The sequence below is a fragment of the Protopterus annectens genome, chromosome 4.part0 (genome assembly GCF_019279795.1).
Source record: "Protopterus annectens isolate FY-2018-M chromosome 4.part0, PAN1.0, whole genome shotgun sequence".
NCBI classification, from domain to species: Eukaryota; Metazoa; Chordata; order Ceratodontiformes; family Protopteridae; genus Protopterus; species Protopterus annectens.
Window position 1 is genome coordinate 1875590847 of NC_056733.1, and position 22517 is coordinate 1875613363.

The following is a 22517-nucleotide window of genomic DNA, read 5'->3' on the forward strand; positions in this document are numbered from 1 at the left end:
TTTTAAAAAAAATTTTGAATATAGCAAAATATGAATATAAATATATTAATATGAATGCCCTCAATCAGTGCACAGAATCTAAAAGCCATATGAAACTATCTATAAGCCCTAGCAGTCAATATGGGTTTGAGGGAAATAGCTTCTTTTAACCTTCTTCCCCTGTGGGCTCCTAGTCTAAGAATCCATTTAAGTTCTGCATTTTCCGTGTCATTGACAATATTGCCCATTCTTAAATTGTCATACTGAATGTGCAATATCTGAAATAAAAACATGTGTTGGATTCCTTCGTTTTTAACATGTTTCGCTATGGCATTATACTCTTCATCCCTTTGAATGCAATAAATATGGTCCCCGATGCGTTCCCTCAATGATCTGTTTGTTTTTCCCACGTAAAAACAGCAACAAGTGGTACAATTAAAAAGAGCTCCCCGTAAGCAATAATTCTTTCCAGCCTTTGTTGTCACAGTGGCACCACTAGTGCCTTTTCATAGTCAGAGAAATTCTTTAAGCACATCTAAAATGTCCATGTATTTTGACTAATATGTTCTGTTTTGCATCTAGTCCCCTCTTGCACTTGGGACTGTCAAACTGCCCTCATTTAACTTATTCTGCAAGCTCTCCAGTCCTCCCCTTTTAAGCCTCAATGTCTCTTTGCTTTTCCCCATTGATTTGTCATCTGTAATTTCAATAAAAATTATAATAATTTTTTTCAGTCTTATCACATCCCTTGATCCTTTTCTGAAAGTCTCTATTGAACTTACTTGTCTGCATTACAAGTTTTTTTTTAAACACCTTTATTGAATTATCACTTGTGACATAGGCAAACGTACATGCATTACAAGTTTATCAATCTAGTTCATAGTGCTCATTTTAAGTAATAAGCAGGAAACATCTACTGGCACTGTGAACTGAGACATTAGCTTTCAGATAACACTTCAAAGGAGCAGTCTCAGAAATTACTATTAGATGGGTGTAAGATTAGCTTTCAGATAACACTTCAAAGGAGCATTCTCAGAAATCACTACTAGATGCGTATAAGATGCTGCTACCACACATGGCTGCTCATAATATAATATGGGTCAAGTTGTTGGACTGATAAAATATATATCTCTTCGAACAATATGCTTAACGAGGAGCCCTCTGTACTACTGAGCAGCAGTTAGTCATTACCGTGACACCCCAGATACCTCCATATTCTGGAAATTTGGACTGCTCCAGGACCACTTCTCCATCTGTAAAAGTTCTCACTACATTCTAATCTCCTGTTTGTGTGTATGTATATGTATGCATGCATATGTTGTGTGTGCATGTGTATGTATGTATGTATGTGTATATAGATCTACAGAGACACACACAGATATAGATAGATAAGATAAAGATACGCCTTCCTGGAAAGCAACCAGCTCTTTCATTCTCTGTCTCTAAAGTCACTCTGTGAAGTACTTGGTGGAAAATACTTGCTGAAAATGGTAAATGTCTCCCAGGAAATTTGCACATAACATATGCTGGTCCTGTCTGGAGACAAGAAATGGTGAAATGGTCACTGAAAATACCTCGTTTCCACAGCAAAAACAAACTTACTAGCTCCAGCTTTTCCCCTATCCCATAATGCCCTGCACTCCTGAGAATATTCAAGTCTCATTACTGCCATTGAAAGCTTTAAAGGTCCTTGTTTAAAAAAAAATATATATATATCTTTCCCTCTTATTTAACTCCATAGCTTTCTTTTTATGGTAAAGCATATTTGTAGCTGTTCTCTTTATACTGTTATTACTAGCTGTTCTTTTTGGATTTGATGACTGTATTTGACAGCCATTAGAATGGATAAGGATGCTAAGGCCTCTGACTTTTAAAAGTGTTGACAGTGCAGTCACAAGATCTCTTCCCAAGACCCAAAGATCCACACATGAAATGTGCGTCTGTCATGAAGTTGGGCATCTGGACTTGCTGCCCATTATGTAAAAAATTCAACTCCCTGACTCTTCTGGACTGACGCAATAAAAGTAGTCCTTAAGGAACTTCTTAAATAGATTACTTCTAATGACGAAGATAAGGGAATGGGGAAAGAGAAGGGAAAATACTTGAGTTTTTGATGAGGGCAAACAAGACCATCAGTTAAAAAGATGAAAATAAAATAAAGAAAATTGAGACACCCATCCTGGAGAAGCTGTCCCCAGCAAAAGGTTCCACAATTAACAGATGGATCTACTGTTGTCTATTTTCATCCTTTTCAGCATGTGGGTTTATTGGATCTGGTCGGATCCACCCTCAGCACCTTATAAAACATTATTGGATCTGATAGCTCTGACTCCTTCCCTACCCACAATTCCCTCCTCCTAGCTGATTTACCTCCGATCTCAACTAAACTTTGCCAAATGTGCTATTATCTCACACTCACACACAAAAACAAACAATGGGCCAAACCAGTGTTAGGAATTAGCTCCACACATTTTAACCATGTTAAACTGCCATTAAATAATGTTTAAAAGCAATTTAAACTATATTTTCTTGCGAGACAGTAAAATAACTTTACATTCAAATAGCTTAATTTACAGTAAAATCATGATACAAGGTTAAACACACACAGAGCAGAGTCATAGATATAGTAAATAAGGCATAAAAGATGAAAAAAATCTGTGTTTTGTAATATTTTCCTGCCAAAAGATAAAAATAAAGGAGAATAACAGTAAAGACTGGTGTGATTAATTCAAGGTTCTGATGCAAGAGATAGCCCCTAGTGTCTAACAGCACACATATGCACTGCACTTATATGAGAGAGGGAGACTGAAAGTGAGGAAACAGTAAAAACAAGCATTTGTCAAAGACAGAAGCCAAATAAATGCTGCTGCGAGCAGGACTTTCCACAAGAATTACTATAAACACTGACAGAATAAAATATTAAAATTAATATATTTTGAAGTCAACAAAAATAGAAAGAGAATAATGAATCTAATAATACAATGAGAGGAAGGGGGCCCCAAATGGGGCTGATCTGAGCAATAAGCTGGAAAATCAGCACTGGATCCTATGATGAGTCAGAGGACTTTCCACGTTGAATGGCAGAAAAAAAGACTGGACACACTCATTTCCTCTGACAGCTGAAGGCTTATCTCTCAGGAAATTCTCAACTAATCAGCTGTCATAGGAAGAGACAGGGAGGGAGTCTGAGCTTTTGAAAGATGGCCAGTACTGGGTTATCTTGGCAGATAACCCAAAATGTCAGTGAGGGGAATATGATAGCCATGAGACAGAATGATACTGTCATCCATGCATAATAAACACTTGGAAAGAAGCAGAACAAATACTAGTAGGGGGAGCTGAAACAGATGACTTTGAGACAGCATCTTAAAAGGAAACAAGGTATGCATGTTACCCATCTCACAATCAGAACCTTTAGGTTTAACTGCCTTCCAATTAATTTTTAAATGTCAAAAATGAACCAAGAATACTTTACTCTAGGGAGAATTCACAGCAAAAGACTAAAATAATGTTTCTACCAAATTCAAGCTACACTGATGTCAACTGCCAATGGTTTATTTATTTGCATTTCTTCCTGGGGTAAAGTACTGATCTCCATGGACAATTTTCAGACTCAGTCCGGGAGCAGTGTCTGGTTAGGTGACTTGCTCAGAGTCGCACTCTTAGGCAATGATATGACTAATTCAAATCATATGATGGATAAGGTCACCTGATTATTTTCTCCCACTCGCACTATATATACTACATCAAAGCTTGTGAACACAAAACATAGCAGATGATGATGCGGCCATCTGATTAATGGTTCTTCCACTCACTATGTATACTATATGGAAGTTGGTGAACGTGTGTTCAAAATAGCACCTTAAATTCTCCTGCCCCAGTCTGTTATCAGAATGCAATAATGTAGCATATTTGGCACACACTTTTAGTCCTGCAACTCTCAGTATCATAATTGTGGCAATTTTATATGGCACCCTATTTATCAGCCATTCACAGAAGCAGATTACGTCTGTTACTAGCAATTAAGAAATTAGACTGAGTTTAACTGCGCATACCTGGAAGAGCAACTGTCCACAGGTGTCAGACAAGCATCTATTTCTGTCTTAGCAGAATCTTTAGTGTCTTCCGTTTGACCTTCCTTATCTTCTTCTAAATCTCTTGTTTGGGTTGCTGCAGCTAGGTTCTTCTTATGTTCCAAGACCATCTTTACCATAGAGTCTTGAATGTCTTTTATTTCACGTTGTATACTCTGAATATAAGCCTGAAGATCAGAAAGAAGAACCTTGTAATTTTCTAATTGTGAGACTCTTTCCAGTAACTGCTGTCTGCTTGCTTCTTTTATATCCATTTGCATTTCACCAGCTGTAGAACTGCAGCTGACTGCTTTAGTATTCTCTTTCACATCTGCTGCTGCTTCAATAACCTCCGGAGTCTCAATGGCAACTGAAGAATGATTTTGCTCACAGCTCTCCTGTTTGGGCAATGTAGTAAATTCACAAGGAACTGAACTTTGGTTCCACCAGAATTCATACAACTGTCCATAATAGAAAAATGCATTTAAGCTTTCAGATGCAGCCATGCTACAAGTATTTTGGCCATCTACTTTGTTTAGAAGATAAGAAGGACCTAGATGAAAAGGAAAAACTACATGTAAGTTTTATTTCTTTCTACACATGATTAACACTAAAACTGAATTCAAATGGAAGACAAATAAGTTACTCACCTACACAGGCATTTCAGTAATAACCATAATCTTCAAGAGGAAATTTACAGACCAATGTTCATAGAGTCATAGATTAGTACTAGGCTATCTGCCCTTGTGGGCCATTTTAAGCCTAGCCAATGACCCAATGTAGGAATCAAACCCTGCACCTTGTGTCTGTAAGGTAAACACGTTAACCATTATACTAAACTCCCACCCAACAAATGTGTTCATATGCTTCTTATTACAAGAATGCCTCTAGATAATCTTTCCATGAGTTTCACTCGTAACATCAAATCTGATATTCTCTTTCACACTGAGGAAAGAATTTGCCTACTCCTACTTACCTTTCTCTAACATAATGGTTCCACTGGGGATTGAACCCAGGACCTTCTGCGTGTTAGGCAGATATAATTACCACTACACTACAGAACCAAAACAATTCCTGAAAGTGGATCACCGGAATACATAACTGCTCCCTAAGGGTAAGCCATGATCAGTACTGCTGGGCCAGTAGACTTGCCCTCCAGGAAGACTTGCCTAATAGCAATGAAGGAGACATTACTGCTCGACACCTGGGCACCTCTTCAGTCTACAAGGGGGCTTATTTTCCTATACTCTGGCTAAGCACGAAATATAATATGGGGATTATGGATGGGTCACAGAAGCCCTACACAGTGGCAAGGCATCCTGCCTTCTTTGTGGGTACTCAACCAAATCATGGGAGGTCAGCCCCAGAGCAGCTCTCTCTGGAAGACAGAATTCAAGATGGTCTTCATCAGGTCAGTCTTAAAGTAGGAAAACTTGAGCAAAGTCATTCTGTGCAGGCACATATCAGGGCCTGCTGCCCCTAACCACTGCATAAACACAGTAAAAGCTGCAATAAGATACACAATGCAAGAGACAGAGTAGGGGTTCTAAACAGATCTTCCTTGACACTACAGTCAGGAAATGAGCATATTTATGCAGCATTTCCGCTGCTAACAAAGACTGGAACCTGGAAGGTGAGACCATTGAGGGGTCTAAGTCATGTCATGGCAGAGGATTACAATCTTGTCCAACCTCTTCATACAACACTTATCCAGCAATAAGACAGTTAGGCCCTAGATCTCTTAACCTAAGCTGGACAAATCACAGAGTCATTCAACTGTACAATGCTTAAAGAGGAGTTCACTCCACTCAGCTGGAGAAAAAAGAAATGAAACACAGATGCTTTCATGGTGCAAACACAATATCCTTTAACAGAAGGGAGGGGCATAACTAAGGGATTCACTTCCTTTTTTTTCATACATTTATTAAGATGCTTCTGGGGGAGCGAGAAGGCCATATACACACACACATACAAATATTTCAAGCACGGGCATTCATGTCCTTCTAGCTTGCCAACATAACAAAACACTTGTTCCCATAGTAAGTGTCCATGCTGTTCTTAAAAAATATCTAAACTAGTACTTGCTTTAATGTAATTTGGTAGTCTGTTCCATGAGTCAGCTACTCTGGCAGAGAACCAATTAGTACACTTCTCATTCCTATAGAATCTTCTACAAAGGTTGTCTGATGATACTCTTGTACTTTTTGATAACCCCAGACATTCCCAGAGAAAGTTGTCTCTAAATGCCCTGTATGCCTGAATAAGAGAGCCTCTTAGATACCTGTAAGAGAGACACTGTACAAGATCAGATATTTTAGTCTTTCATAACTTAAATTTTCACATCCATGAATGCCCTTGGTATATTTCTACTGTACTCTTTCCAGTTTAGTCATGCTTGTTTTCTTATAGGGTTTCCATATTGTTATTCCATACTCAAGTCATCTGGTAAAACACCAAATCCTCTCCCCCACTCAACATGGCTTTAGGCCTGGACATAGCACCAACACTGCCCTCATTTCCTTTTTGGATACAGTCAACAGGGCTTGAAATGCTGGGTCCTTAGTCTCGGCACTCTTTCTTGATTTATCAAAGGCATTTGACATTATATCCCACTCCCTCCTGCTTACTAAACTCTCTAACCTCAACCTATCTCCCCCCACCCTACAATGGTTTACTAATTACCTCATTAATAGGCATCAATTTAGTATATGGCAACACTCCTCTTCCCCTTTCATAAATACTAATACTGGTGTCCCCCAAGGTTCAATACTGGGTCTACTCTTATTTGTTAATGACTTTCATACCACTCTTACCCATAGTACCGTTATCCAATATGCAGATGACTCCACTATCATCTGCTTTTCTAAATCCGCCACAGCACTACAGTATCTCACCCAAGAAGCCTTTTCTTGCACCGAAACCTGAATGTCCCAGAACCATCTCACCCTCAACCCCAATAAAACAAAACTTTTAATATTTTCCCCCACAAAATCCAACCCTGTTGACAAGTCACTATTCTCCATTAACTCCCAAACCAACACTATCGTTGAAGTTGTTCCTAGTACCAAATTGCTAGGTGTCATCATTGATGGCAAATTAACTTTCGACCTTTACATCTACAGTAACATCAACAACTAGGTGCCTTGTATAGACAACTATTTTCGTAGCCTCTCCTGCTTCCTACTCTGTTATATGGTGCTCCCATCCTGACCAATCTACAGTCCTCCTTGAGAACAAAACTAGACTCTTGCTACAACAAAATCGCAAATTTGCTACTAATGCAAAATTTTCTACCCATTACTGTTCCTCTCTGCTTCAACTAAATTGGCTAGAACTCTCTCTCTTTTCTACAATTAACTACAGCCCACAAGTTTATCTATCATCCAAAAACCTATCCTTTCCTCTCCTCCATACTGACCATGTACCATTCTAACAAACACTTCAGTTCAGAAAACAAAATGTTACTGTCTATTGAGAAACCCAATTTCTCAGCCGGCCAAATGTATTCCTATACTGTCTCCAAGTCATGGAACAATCGCCCCCTCACTCAGGACTATCTATAGTCCTGCCTCCTTTAAAAAATCCCTCAAACTACATCTATCCTCTCATTGATTATGCTCCTGCACCGAAATAAACCCCAACACCTGACTTATCTTCCCTGTGCTTCACCTTTAACTATTCTATTACTATAATTTCCTTTCTATTCTCTCTGCCAACCTACTGCTTGCTGGCGCATTAGCTTTACTTCTTTCCCTCCTTAGCCCTCCATTCTTACACTGAATTTAACTCCCCTCTGCTATGATCCTTGCAGATATATTTTACACTGTGTGTTTGAATGTATGCCAGTTATTAAGGCTATTTCACCATGATTGTAATACTACTGCTTGATATTCTTATGTGTACTAATATTTTGTGTGTATTAATTGTATGCAATTATTGTGGAGCTTTTCTCCCTGGGCCTCCACTAAAAATGGGTTCATTTTAGCCCAGTGGACTCTCCTGGTTAACAAATGCAATAAATAAGTTTGGGTCTAATGTAACTAACACACAATGACCATCATTTTTGATTTAAAAGACTTTAAATCATTTTATACAACCTATAGTTCTATAACTATCATTAACCAACTGGTTGATATGATTAGAAAAACTCATAGCAGAATCTACTCATTTACCCAGGTCCTTAAATGAGTCTACAGTTTCAATCACTGTGTATTAAATATTCACCCTTCAATTTATGTCTCCCAAATCTCATATGCTTAGTTTTTGATGCATTTATCAGCATACTATTCTCCTGTATCCAAATGGTCAATTTAGTCAAGTTATTTTGCAGACATGCCTTATCTGTAACACATGTAATCAGTTTACCCAATTTCAGGTTGTCTGAATATAGACTATAGAACACCTCAGATGAAAAAGTTAGGTTTAAAAGATACATCTAAACAAGTAAGGGCCTAGGACAGAGCCCTGTGGGACACACTGACTATAACCAAGGATTTCACCTGTCCAGTTGCTGGATGATACTTGACATGTCCTATTTGTAAGCCATGCAGCTATCCATCTTATCAAGAGTACATCAATACAGAGTTGTACTAATTTATTGATCAGTGTTTTGTGTATGACCCTGTCAAATGCTGAAGTTAAATCTATATAAATTATATAACAGCATAATTTTTCATTCATAGCTATTATACTATTTTAGAACATCATGTTACAGGTGGTAATAGATCTATTTTCAACATATGCATGCTGATGTATGGTTTTAAGTCTCAACCTATCCAGTTGTGACAATAACTTATCCAATATTACCTTCTCCATTATTTTTCCACAACATGAAAGTAGACTTAAGGGTCTATATTACTCTGGGTTTGTCCTACTCCCCTTTCCCTTAAAGATGGGTTTAATAAGTGCACGACTCCATCTTGAGGAATCTCCCCATATTTATATGACCTACTGACATAGATATAATGGTACTGTAAGTTCTTGCTGAAGTGTTCTCAGGTCATTATTATTAATTCAGTCTCCTCCCTGTGCTTTGTTTGGATCCAGTTTGCACAGTTCTTTTTCAATAAAATATAATTTGATTCCAGTATCTGGGGTTACCTGGATGTCACTAAGATAACGTATCACACCTTTTGTGGAGCCAAACTTTTTTGCATAAGATTTTGTAAATATATCTATAATCTGTTGTGTCCGAGAATAAATTTTAGAGTCTGCACACACAGTTTGTCAATGTGTCTTTACTCCTTCCACATCTTGTGCATCTATAAAAAGGTTTCCTATTATGCTCAATATCATTATATACATTTTCTTCAAATTTTCATTGATCTTCTCTCACACTATGCCTAATATGTTTGTCCAGCTTGTTTATTTCAGTTTTCAAAGTTGTAGTTCAACCAACCTCTCTTCCATTTCTTATATTTTTGTCTCTCGCCTTATCAGATATCTTGTTCTTATGGAAATGTATATACCCCCTGACATTGTATGCCTAGATCCTGATGTTAAACATTTTTTTGATTTTTTGCACTCAAACAATTTCACTTTCAAAACTTTCCACATTCCATTTGCAGTTTTCCACTGAACACCTCACTCCAGTTAATTTTACACAGTGATTGTTTTGCTTCCATATAATCTGTAATTAAACTTCTGTGCATTGGTTTAGATTTCAGTATGGCAGAATTATCTAGCAACAAATTAACCTTTATAACCCCATGATCACTGCACATCAACGGTGGTAAAACTTGACTTAAAGTAACAGTAATTTCTTTAGGAACACAATGTCTAGTATGTTATGTCCTCTGGTAGTTCCTGAATATACATTGTGAATAATTTCCTTACTAATGTTGAATAAATATTATTCCAATGTGTTTCTGGCAAACAGAAGTCCCCAGATAATATTATTTTTCCCTCCGGTGTTTCATGCAAGAAATGTAAGAATTCCTCTAGGTCATCTTCACTTGACTTTGGTGGTCTATACACTCCAACAATTGTTATATATCCCAGGGTTGTCTTTATTGTCACAGTTAGTCTATAGTGTTGGTGTTATCATTGAACATCTAGTAATCACAGGTCTTATAGCAATCTTTAATCCTTATCATAACACTTCTACCTGATTTTTGTTAGAATGTCTGTTACAGTAAAAACATTTATACCCTGACAGAACTGGGCTGCAGTTATTGTTTTTTAACCATGTTTCACAAACAGGAACATCAATTTTGTGGGAATGTAGCAAATTTTCCAATAAAAACTATTATTAATACTCAATCCATAGACAATCCACAGACTTCATATATCTGAAAGTTTATCTGATGGAAATGTCTAACACAGGAGCTACAGGAACAAGGGGCAACATTTCCTCTGCCATCTTTGAGAAAAAGCTTCTGGGAACTTCAAGTTCCCTTCTCAGTGCACAGATGGTGAGGGAGAAAATACAGTCGTCCAAGTAAACTTACCATAATGGTAGATTTTCAAATGATCATTGCTTCAGTAAAATCATATCCTGCATAAGATACAACAGCTATCCAGCTTCCAGATCCTTAACAGCACCTTCCACACACCCAAACCATTTGTAGTTTGAGCACAGATAAAATTAATAGTTTGGGGGCCAAAGCCTTCAGAGGTTTCTTGCCAACTTAGACAGTGAGACTACAGCCCTGAAAGGGGTCAATGCTAGATAAGTAGCATTCAAAATCTCCACTCTTTGAATAAAAAATATACAAAAATAAGGAGGATGGAATGAGGGAACGGCTACTGCAGCAATGATCATTTGAACATCTATTGTGGTAAATTTACTTACACAACTGTACTATGTTCATCACAATCACTGTTACAGTAACCTTAGCTATATGGGTAGACAACCATTTCTTATGCTTACTGTGAGGAGGAAGGGTGAGGGCCCAGGAACCCTTGGAGAATGGTCTAGCAAAGCCTGCTTTAGATCTAGAGAAGGAATCAAGTGTGAAGTGCTTTGTAAAGGTATGTAGACAGGACCAGATTGCTGCTTCTAAAATACTTCTAGAATCCACCTATTTCCAAAAAGCCATTGATGAAGCAAAGGCTCAGAGTGAGCCTTAAGTCTGCCTGGAATTGCCTTGTTGTGGCAAGTATAACAAAAGGAAATAGTATGGGACAACCATGTTGAGGTAGTCTGCTTTAATAAGTTGTTTTTTTCTCTTACTTTCATAAGAGATGAATAACCGATCAGAATTCCTGAAGGATTTAGTTTTGTCAAGATAATATCGGAGTTGTCTGTGAACATCCAGAGTATGAATAACATCCAGAGTATGAATAATCCTTTCTCCCCTGTTTTCAGGTTCTGGAAAGAAGACATGGAGATAGAGAGCCTTGTTCAGAGTAAACTCAAATTAAACTTGAGGCATAAAATCAGGATTAGCTCTCAAGGAAACCTTTTCTTTGTATAAAATAAGATAAGGCTGCCCCACCACGAGCGCTTGCAACTCAAATTCTTATTGCTGTAGTCTTAGGAGTCAGCAAAAAGTACAGTTGTGTACACTTACCATAAATGTAGATGTTAGAGTGCATTCACTGTTGCAGTCATTACATTTGGGTAATCTGCTGGCAGGTTGCCCTCATTCGGCCTGATTAACAAAGTCTTGGGTCCTGCGTCGGTTGCTGTCCCCTTCTTCCATGACGTCAGGTCGTCAGGGGTATAAAAACATGCAGCCGACGCCATTACATCAGTTTTTCTTGCCCCAGATGTCAGGTGCCCCCCAAATGGGGAGCAAAATATACATATATATATAATTTAAAACACAAAAATAATCCTCCAAACAAAGGCAAATACACCAAAAAGGCTTTTAAGTGTAGTAAAAGAAAGTAGAGGCATAGTAAGAGAAAAACAGGGGGTTGGAGGGAGGGTAACCAGGACTGCAACAGTGAATACACTCGAACATCTACATTTATGGTAAGTGTACACAACTGTACTATGTTCTTCATGTTTCACTGTTGCAGTCATTACATTTGGGTACATTCCCAAAGCTATGATTGGGAGGATGGATTTATACAGCATTAGGACCGGCTATAAGGCCCTGCAAAACAGCAGTGGCAAAGCCAGCTCTGGATTTAGAGAAAATTGGTAAATTATAATGTTTGGTGAAAGTATGAACTGAACTCTAGGTAGCAGCTTCTAGAATATCCCTGGTAGGAACACCTCTGACAAAAGGCTGTAGAAGTAGATTCAGCCCTGGTGGAATGGGATCTGATCCCCTGGGGGATAGGTTTTCCATGGTGCTTATAGCAGAAATGAATAAAATGGCTTATCCATTTGGAAATGGTTTGCTTTGAAATAGCCTTTCCCTCTGCCCCTGCAGCAAATGCTACCAGCAGTTCAGATTTTCTTCGGGATTTAGTGATTTAGTCCTGTCCAACTAAAATCTAAGTTGTCTGTGTACATCCAATGAATGCAGAATCTGCTCCCCCTTGTTCTGTGGATTGAGAAAGAAAGTTGGCAAATGAATGGACTGATTAAGAGCCACATTGGATACCACCTTGGGCATGAAGGATGGGTTGGTCCTGAGTGACACCCTGTCCGCATGAAAAATGATGAAAGGCTCCACTGCCATAAGGGCCTGTAATTCAGAAATCCTTCTAGCCGAAGTGATTGCTAAAAGGAAGTTGGTTTTCCAGGAGAGAAATTTTAAGTCTGCAGTAGCAGCTGGCTCGAAAGGAGGGAGAGTGGGTTTCTCCAATACAAATTTAAGGTCCCAGGCAGGAGTTGGAGCTCTCCTGGGTGGTCTCAAGTTTTTGGCCCCTCTGAGATAATGCTTTAGCAGAGGATGAGAGAAGAGGGGAGGTTCTGTGTTGTAATGAGCTGACATGGCTGAGGCATGGATTTTTATGGAAGAAAAAAGCAGGCCCTTGTGAAGCATCTCAGTTAAGTATTGCAAAATCGGAGGTAAATTGGGCACTGCTGTGCTTATCCCTTGAGAGTGATTCCAGGCACAGAATCTTTTCCATTTGTCAGCATACGATTTTCTAGTACTAAGTCTTCTCGCCTCCAAAATGACATCCATCACAGGTTTGCTGAGGGATGCTAAGGGGGAATTTAAGTGATTAGCCAAGCTGCAAGATTCAAAGTTTGGAGCCGAGGGTGCAGAATTTGGTTGTTCTGCTGAGACAGTAAGGAAGGTGTCTGAGGCAGGTGCCATGGAGAGATTTGTGACAGACTGCGTAGGAGTGGGTACCAGTGTTGGCGAGGCCAGTCTGGAGCAATCAAAATCATTTTTGGTTTGTCCTGTTTGACTTTTAGTAGCACTTTGGAGAGTAGAGGCAGAGGGGGAAAGGCATAGAGTGATATGTTTTCCCAGCTGAAGGACAGAGCATCCACTTTCCAGGCTTTTTTGTGAGGAGCTCTTGTGCAAAATTTGTCCAACTGGTAGTTCTGGGGTGAGGCAAAAAGATCTATGTCTGGGCTCCCCCATTTGCATGTCAACATGTTGAAAATCCGTGGTTCCAGTTACCATTCGTGTGGGTCCATGAGATTTCTGTTTAGTTCGTCTGCCAAAATATTCAGCTATAGTAGGAATTGAGCTTGTAGTTGTACTTGATAGCTCAAGGCAGTGTTCCACAATGCCATGACTAGTCTGCAGAGGGTGTAGGAATGTGCACCCCCTGCTTGTTTATGTACCACATAACTGTGGTGTTGTCCGTCTTTACCATTAAGTGTCCTGGATGAAGGTAGTCCTTGAAGGCTGTCAGTGCATTCTGTACAGCTAGCAGTTCTTTTTGATTGATATGAAGGTGCATTTGATTTGGGCTCCATTTGCCCTGAATGCACTTCCCTGCCAGATGAGCCCCCCATGCATAGCCTGATGCGTCTGTAGTTAGTGTTTGGACGGCAGGGGGTGGTGTGAATGGCAGTCTTGTTTTGGTGGCAGGCCTCTGACCACCATAGGAACTCTAGTTGCAGGCAAGGAATGATAGGAATCATTGTTTCCAGGCTGTGACAATGTTGACTCCATAAACCTTTTAAGTACCACTGAAGTTTCCTTATATGCAGTCTTGCATATGGAATTAGAAGAATGCAGGAGGCCATGAACCCCAAGGCTTGCAGTATTTGACTTGCAGATAGCAGGGTTTTTGTGGCCACCTGCTTGAAGTAAGTCACCAAATGAAGTTGCTTTTCTGGCGTAAGGAAAGCCATCTGGGCAGTTGTATTCAAGCTTGCACCCAGGAATGTAATTTTTTGAGAGGGTACCAGTTGTGATTTCTTTTCGTTTATAGTGTACCCTAGACAAGTTAGAACCCTTTTTACAAACACCAGATGTTTTAGAAGAATGGCCTTGTTTTCTGCCTGAATTAGACAATTGTCCAGGTATGGATAAATTTGAATATTTCTTTGCCTGCAAAATGCAATTACTGGAGCCAGGCACTTTGTAAAGACCCTGGGTGCAGTAGATAAGCCAAAGGGCAGTACAGAGAACTGATAATGCAAGTAGCCTGCTTTGAAGCTGAGGTATCTTCTGCAAGATTCCCTGATTGGGATATGCAGGTAAGCCTCTTTTAAATCTAGAGTTGCCAACCAGGCATCTTTGCCTAGCATAGGAAGTAACTGGTGAAGAGTCAGCATTTTGAATTTTGGAATGTCCAGATAGGTGTTTAGAGTAGACAGGTCCAGAATGGGACGCCATGATTTGTCTTGTCTGGGCACCAGGAAAAGTCTGGAATAGAAACCTTGTCCCTTTTTCTGTTCTGGTACCGGTTGAATAGCCCCCATGTTTAAGAGGGAAGTACTTGTTTCTGGGCCTCTGCCCACTGATTTGGGGGCAGGTCTGGCCATCTGTTTGGAGTTGGCAATGTGTGGAAATGAAATCTGTATCCCTGGGATACTATATTTAAAACCCATTTGTCCTGGGTTATAAGTTGCCAGTTTTTTGCATGAAGAGCCAGTTTTCTCCCCAAAGGGGTGGCTAAAAGGTAAGTGCTTGGTAATTCTAGAGGAAAGTCATTCAGACTGCTTACCATAGGGAGGTGTCTTGTTGTTTCAGATTTGGAAGAGGAGGCACCCCATTGCTTAGTTCTGAAAGTCCCTTAGGACTGAAACCTGGTGCCTTTGGAATGTCTGGGTTTGACTTGAGTGGCTCTGGAAGGAACTGGAAAGGACCAGTTCTTAGTAGGCCAGTGCTTACTAAATCTTGGAGGTTGTACTTGTAAGAAATCTTTCACAGTTTACATAGATTTAGCTTTATCTTCCATCTTTTTTTAGAACTTCTTCAGCCTTATTACCAAAGAAACAGTCCTGTTGTAAAGGAGCATCCAACAATTTTGCTTTAACATGATCAGGCAGAGATTGCTTTTTGAGCCAAGCATGCCTTCTAAGCACAGACCCAGTTACAGCAGTCCTGCAAGAGGCCTCCAAAGAATCAAAACCACATTGTAACATTTGTTTTCCAACTTGTTCAGCTGAATGCAATAAATCCTGTAAATCCTTATTTTCCACAGTCAGAAATCAACATCATTTTCTGTTTAAGAAGTCCCATGATATGCTGCTGATATTTTAGCATATGGAATTGACAGTTTAAAGCCCTGATTGCCAAGGTTGCAGAAGTATAAACCTTTTACCCCATCTATCCAGCGCCCTGGAATCTCTATCAGAAGGGGTAGGATATTTAGCAGTAGAAGCCTTAATGCCCTTTGGGCCCTGAGAAATGGTTTCAGGATTTGCAACAGGATTTTTGAAAAGGAATTTGTAAGAGTCAGGAACCCTGTAGTATCTGTCTGGCTTACAAGGGGCCGGAGGCAGTGAATCAGGAGCCATACTAGATTCTGAAAACACATCAACAATGTCTAGAACAGGAGGTATAGCCAAAGGCCTATGCTGAGGAAGAAGAAGAAAATCCCTAAGCCTCTTTTTAGATTCAGAAAAATCCTGACTTTCCCAGTGGAAATGTTCCCTTAAGGTATGTAAAGTTTCTCCAAAAGAAAAATCCTCAGTGGGAGAAGCAGAAGGAATGGAATCCTCTGCAACAGAGTCCTCATAAGTAGGTATAGTCAAATCCTGTTCATTAGAAGAGTCAGAAGAAATAGAGTCCTGTTCAGAAGATTCATAGTCAATTTTAGCCCTAGGCCTCTTAGAAGGGGGGGGGGTTGACTATCCCTGATTAGAGTAATTAAATCTTCAGCCATTTTGATCATTTGTTTTTTAGGCATAGGGGCCTACACATGTGGCCTGGGCGTCGGTTTTTAGACATAGATCGAGATTTTGGCCTTAATATTGAAAATGGTGTCAGTTTAATATACAAATCTGTAAGCCTGAATACACCCCCAGAAGCTGGTGCCTACACAGTGGCTCCAGACCCATCTAAGGTAGAGACATCTGCGGGTTCCTTAATTGAAGCATCTCGCGGCATACCGGACTCCGAATGGGTCTCAGTAGAGGCCTGCGAATCAGAAGTAGCAGTTATCAAGTGCTGCAAAAGTGCCTCACTGAGTACCGGGCGACTGGCTTAGGAGAAGTGTCGTCGGCAGTTTTGGACCTCAACAGCCTGTCTCTGTCTTTTTCTTTGTGTTTTTTCAGTATTCCGGTAGTCAGATTGCTAATCGACGTCATTTCCGGATAATTAAACCGTGATCCAAAATATTTAGATGCAAAAATGTACTGATGACGGATAGTGCGCTGATTAAATAAAGCACAGAACCGGCAACAAGGCACGTCGTGGTCAGGGCCTGGGCAAGGAATACAGTACAAATGGAAATCCTTATGTGGTATTTGCTTCCCACAAGTAATACAATTATTAACTTTTACTGACATCGGTAAGGAGCAAGGAAAAAGTTTCCCCAATGGTGTACTTAGCTTTTTAGTTGAAGACTTTGGTTCTGAAACTCGAAAACGAAAATTTCAGGAGTCGGCCGACCGGCACTTGCGAACTGCTTCGGGCACGCGCGGCAAGAAAGACTGATGTAATGGCGTCGGCTGCATGTTTTATACCCGACGACCTGACATCATGGAAGAAGGGACAGCCACCGACGCAGGACCCAAGACTTTGTTAATCAGGCCGACTGAGGGCAACTTGCCAGCAGATTACCCAAATGTAATGACTGCAACAGTGAAACACAACGAAAAAGAAGTTATGTACCTACCATAATGTTCCATGTTAGTTGTCTTCATCTCGCCTTCCTTCTTGCTGTTTGGGTTCGGAACCAATCCTCGGGTTCGACTCGGCCATCTTCAATAGCTTGAGAGCCGTTTACTGGCTCGAGGCTACCCCTTATCCCATGATGCCTAGCAAAAGCTACCCAGATCTCGTTTGTAATAGCTAATCCCAGACATAAGTTGAGAAAACCAGTTATCTAAGAACTGGTTGTTCAATATATCTAATTATAGAATAGGTTACGAAAAAAACCTGGCCAGGAGAGCAATAAGGAAAAAAATTCTTAGCCAGTGAAAACCAGAACTTCTCTCAGTCCACTAGGACGTGGGAAGGAGGGAGGGACGCAAGAAGGAAGGTAAGATGAAGACAACTAACATGAAACGTTGTGGTAGGTACATAACTTCTTTATGTTAAGTTGTCTATCTCGCCTTAGTTCTTGCTGTTTGGGACAGCATCCCTAGCACCTAGCATCCTGGGTGGCTCATTGGAGCAGACTCTTCAGAACAGTGGGTCCAAAGTCAGCTCTGCTCCAGGAGACCAAATCCACCTTGCAATGAGATATAAAGGTATGAGGGTTTGCCCACATGGCAGCTGCACAGATTGAATCTATGGGCAACCTAGACTGAAAAGCTATGGAGGTGGCTAATGCCCTGGTAGAACGACCTTTTGGTTTAGCTGGCAACTCTATTTCGTAACTGGTAAATAAAGGTAATAGTATTAGATAACCATCTGGATAAGATCACATTGGAAACTGGGAGGCCTTGTTTGTTGAAGGCATAAGAGAGAAATAACTGGTCTGACTTCCTTAGTTCTTTAGTTCTATGAAGGTAAAAACGCAACTGTCTATGAACATCCAGTTGGTGGAGCTTGTATTCTGCCCATTGCTCTGATTGGGAAAGAACACTGGGAGATCTGTGGATTGATTTAAATTGTTCTCTGAGCAAACTTTAGGAAGAAAGGATGGATTAGTCCTCATAGAAACTGTCCTTGTGAAACACTAGGTAAGGAGGGCGAACACATAGTGCTTGAAGTTCTGAGACACACCTAGCTGAAATGATAGCAACCAGAAAAAATGTCTTCCAAGACAGAAACTTAAGGGAACATGATGCTGCCGGTTCAAAAGGAGGCAAAATTAAGGAAGTTAAGACTAAATTAAGATCACAAGGAGGGGGGGGGCTCTCACTGGAGGTCTAAGAAGAGATGTTCCTCTCAAAAAAGCCTTACACAGCTTATGAGACATTATGATAGAATTCAACAATCAGATATGAAAATTTGAAATGGCCGCTAACTGTACTCTAATAGTAAAGGAAGCAGCACTGGACTGAAAAAGTTGTGCCAGAAATTCAAGAATTTCATGGATTGGGGCTGAGAAAGGATCCACATTCCTAGACTCTGCCCAGCAAGAAAACAGTTTCCATTTACTAGCATACGTTTTTCTCGTAGTAGACTTATGTGAGGAAACGATAATATCACGGACTGCTGGGGAGAAACCGGGAAGCCTGGCTAAGGTTGGAATTGGAGTAACCAAGCTGTAAGCTGGAGTGTTTGGAGGGATTGATGCAACCTGCCTGATTGATGAATCAGAAGATCTGGAATCGGGTACAGAATCCAGGGCTGATCGACAAGGTAGGGATGAAGGAATGGAAACCATATCTGTCGAGGCCAATAAGGGGCAATGAGGATCATTTTGCTACCCAACGATTTTGCTTTCTGTACGAGTCTTGGTATGAGAGGAAACGGGGGAAAAGCATAAAGGAGTCCCTGAGGCCAATTGTGGACCAGAGCGTCTCTGGGTATGTGACCTGGAAGCGGGAGAAGTAGTTGCTGCATTTGCTGTTGAGAGGAATGGCAAACAGATCACAGCAAGGCTGTCCCCATTTGCGGAAGATAAGATCCACAACTTCCTGATTCACAGACCACTCATAAGGCATGAGAATAGCACTGCTGAGCCTGTCTGTCTGCTATGACATTGGATCTCCCAGGGATGTGCGTCGCAATCAGAAAACGTTGGGAGGAAATCGCCCATTGCCACAAACTGCGTGCCTCTCGACACGGGGTAGGATCTGGTTCCTCCCGGTTTGTTGGTGTTCCACACCACTGACATATTGTCTGTTTGAATTGCAATGGTCCCAGAAGGAAGAGAGTCTTGAAGGGCTTGCAACGCTAGAAGCACGGCTCTCATTTCTAGGACACTGATATGCAGATGGTACTCATGAGGTTGCCAAGTGCCTTGGACTGTCCTGCCCAGATAACCCCCCACCCTATCAGGGAGGTGTCCGTGGTCACTGTGGCTACCGGTGAAGGCTGTATGAAAGGTCTGCCCTGAGACACTAGTGGGGAGTCCATCCACCAAGACAGGTGCCTTTTGCATGTTTCTGTAATCAGGATCATGTGAGACATGGGAAGCTCCTGAAAAGACCACTGCGTGAAAAGAAGCCACTGAAGAATTCTCATGTGGAAACGCACTAATGGAACTGGAAGAATGGCAGCTGCCATGGAGCCCAGAGCTTGAAGGACACATCTGACTTGAATCCTTTTGCTCTGCATTAGGATTAACACTTGTTGATGAATTGTGGAAACTCTTTCCAGTGGTAATCTTGCAAACATCTCCCTTGTGTTTAATTCTGCTCCTATGTAAGTGATAGAGGGTTGGGAGGGTGGCCTAATGGTTAAGGTGTTTGCCTTACAAACACAAGGTACAGGGTTTGAGTCACAAGGGATAATTGGCTAGGCTTAAAATGGCTTGCAAGGCCAGTTAGCCTAGTACTAATCTAATCTATGACCGACAGGGCAACAAGGCAGACTTTTTGAAATTTATTGTGATGCCTAGCTGAGTGCATGATGTGATTGTATAATCCCGCGCTTGTAAGAGTTGATGCCTGGTGGTAGCAGTGAAGAGCCAGTCGTCTAGATATGGAAACACCTGGAATCCTTCATGCCTCAGGTGAGCCGTGACTACTGCCATACACTTGGTGAACACCCTGGGGGCTGAGGTGAGTCCAAAGGGCAGAGCTCTGAACTGGTAATGACTGGCCCCTACCCGGAAGCGAAGAAATCTCCTGGAGCATCTGTCCATCTTGATATGGTAGTACGCGTCCTGAAGATCTATTGAGCACATCCAATTGTCCTGACCCAGAAAGGGTAGAATGGACTGTAGCGTGACCATCCGAAACCTTTCTCTTTGTACAGATTTGTTTAGTCTGCTGAGATCCAGAATTGGTCTCCAGTCCCATCTTTTTTGGCACCAAAAAGAATCTTGAGTAAGTTCCGGATCCGAGCTGGTCTGCGGGGACTACCTGAATGGCTCTATTTTCTAGCAGTTTTGAAACTTCTATGACTGCTTGCTCCATCAGATTGGGTGGAACATCTGGAAGGGCCTTTTTTGACTGCAAGGGGGATTGAAGGAAGGGAATTTTGTAATCTCCAGATATAATGGATAGTACCCATCTGTCTTTTGTTAAATATTGCCAGGCTTTTGGGTACAGCGAAAGTCTTCCCCCGACTGCTTCCAGAGGTGAACAGCCGGGAAACCCTTCAGGGATGCTGGAAGGGTTTGCCAGAGAAGGATTCTCTGTCACCCTGGTTCTGCGGACCCCCTTCTGCCACGGGGGTGGCATCTGTTATTGTTGTTTCCCCCTCTGCCTCTGGAGGAAAAATCACCACGTGTGTCAGGCAAGGATCCCTGAGATTTCAGGAACCACATCTTTCCACTCTTCTGACCCTTGGGGTAAGGTCTAGGAGGAGTGGAAAAACTGACTCCCACGGCAGAGAGAGTCTTGCCTTCTTGCTCACACCTGGTCAGCGTGTCTTTCACCTGAGGTCCAAAGAGAAAAAGCCAAAGGGAGTATTGGTGAAGGATGCTTGAAAGAGTTCCGCAAACTGACACAGCCGCATCCAAGCATGTCTCCTGAGGGCCACACCTGTGCCAGCAGCTCTGCTAACTCCATCGGCTGCATAGGAAATCAGCCGCATGGAGGAGTTGACTATAGAATTAAGAGTCGCCAGCTGGGAAGTTACTTTGGCTTGTACTCACTCAGGTGTAGGATCTTGAAGGGCATCTCCAAGCTCTTTCAGGAGATCCCTCTGAAGTAGAGTACAATGACATAAGATAGTTCAAGGACCTCATCGAGAAGGTCGCTGAAGCAAACATTCGCTTTCCGTATCTGTCCATCGTCCGAGCCTCTTTGTTAGGGGGATGAACAGATGAAGAGGTTTCTGCTAACACTTTCTTGGTGGCTGCTGCTACCACCATGGCATCAACGGGCACACCTTTGGAAAGGAATTGCTTATCCTGGGAGGCTGTAATAAACTTAAGTCTCCTCGGAGTTGGTTCTATAGTGTCTGGAGCTGACCAAGCCTTTCGTGCCACCACAGACATGAGTGGGTCGAAAGGAGGAGAAACCCAGGAGGTGGAAGGTCAGGAACCGAATGCGTCCAGGAGAACAGACTCATCCTCAGTAGGGGCTAGGGAAGTCCAGTTCCCCCACTACCTAAGCATTTCAAGGATGTCCGAAAAGGAAACATCTTCAGAGGGGGACCTCAGGGACCCTTCCGATTCATCTAAGTCTGTATCTGAAGTGACAGACTCAGGGGAGTCAATGTGCTTCCTCTTGCACTTCTTCTTCCGAGGGAGCTCCTCTAAGTGATCATGGGAGGCCTCGGAAGAAGAGGGAACACCCAGTGGTGTCCTGGGGCACCGGTTCCCTACACTTGGGGTCTGGAGGAGGAGCAGAGGTTGACACACACACTATGGGGGAACGGAGCCGATGGAGCTGGTAGTGGAGCTGTTTCGGGGGACAGCACACTCCGCATGACCTTGAAGGCGTCCCGACCTCGAGGCAGAAAAAGCTCCGGTTCCGAAGAAATAGGAATCTTTCTCCACACCGAGGGCGACGGCTCCGAGGCCGATGTTGGAGCCGAGCTCACCTGAGCCGAAGCTCCGAAGGGGAGAACAGGGTCGGACAAGGGTATGATGCCACTCCCCCCTCGGAACCGACGAGAGCCCTGGCGTCCAGATTCCTCGATAGAAGGAACAATCGAGGTAATCGAAGTCAGAGCCAAAGGACAGATGGTGATCGGAGCCGACGGTTCCACTACCCACACACCAACGAATTCCGGCTCCAAACTCAATGGAGTCGGAGGAGGAATGGAAACAGAGGCGGTTGGAGCCGCTACCTGTTGAGGTGGGCTGGACAGTAATTTAGCTAGTGCCTGTGACTTAAGCAACCTACTTACTACTCTCTCCACATCATGATCCGAAAGCCTACAGGATCAAGAGGAATGTGAAGAATGGTGGCTACATTCACTTTGTATTAATGGTGACCGAGGCGCCGAGTAAATGGACTCTAAGGAAGGGGAC

General features: G+C 41.8%; 1 protein-coding gene and 1 non-coding gene across 4 annotated transcripts in view; both read right to left on the minus strand.

Moving 5' to 3' along the window:
* GEMIN5 (gem nuclear organelle associated protein 5) overlaps positions 1 to 22517 on the minus strand; it is a 1677795-nt gene that overhangs the window by 193243 nt on the left and 1462035 nt on the right. For all 3 annotated transcript variants that reach the window (XM_044069545.1, XM_044069544.1, XM_044069546.1), the window contains one exon: positions 4035 to 4605. In XM_044069545.1, the coding sequence (XP_043925480.1) occupies positions 4035 to 4605 (571 nt within the window). The remainder of the gene's footprint in view (positions 1 to 4034; positions 4606 to 22517) is intronic.
* On the minus strand, positions 5044 to 5116 carry TRNAV-AAC. The gene has a single exon. It is a non-coding gene; the product is annotated as a tRNA-Val (tRNA).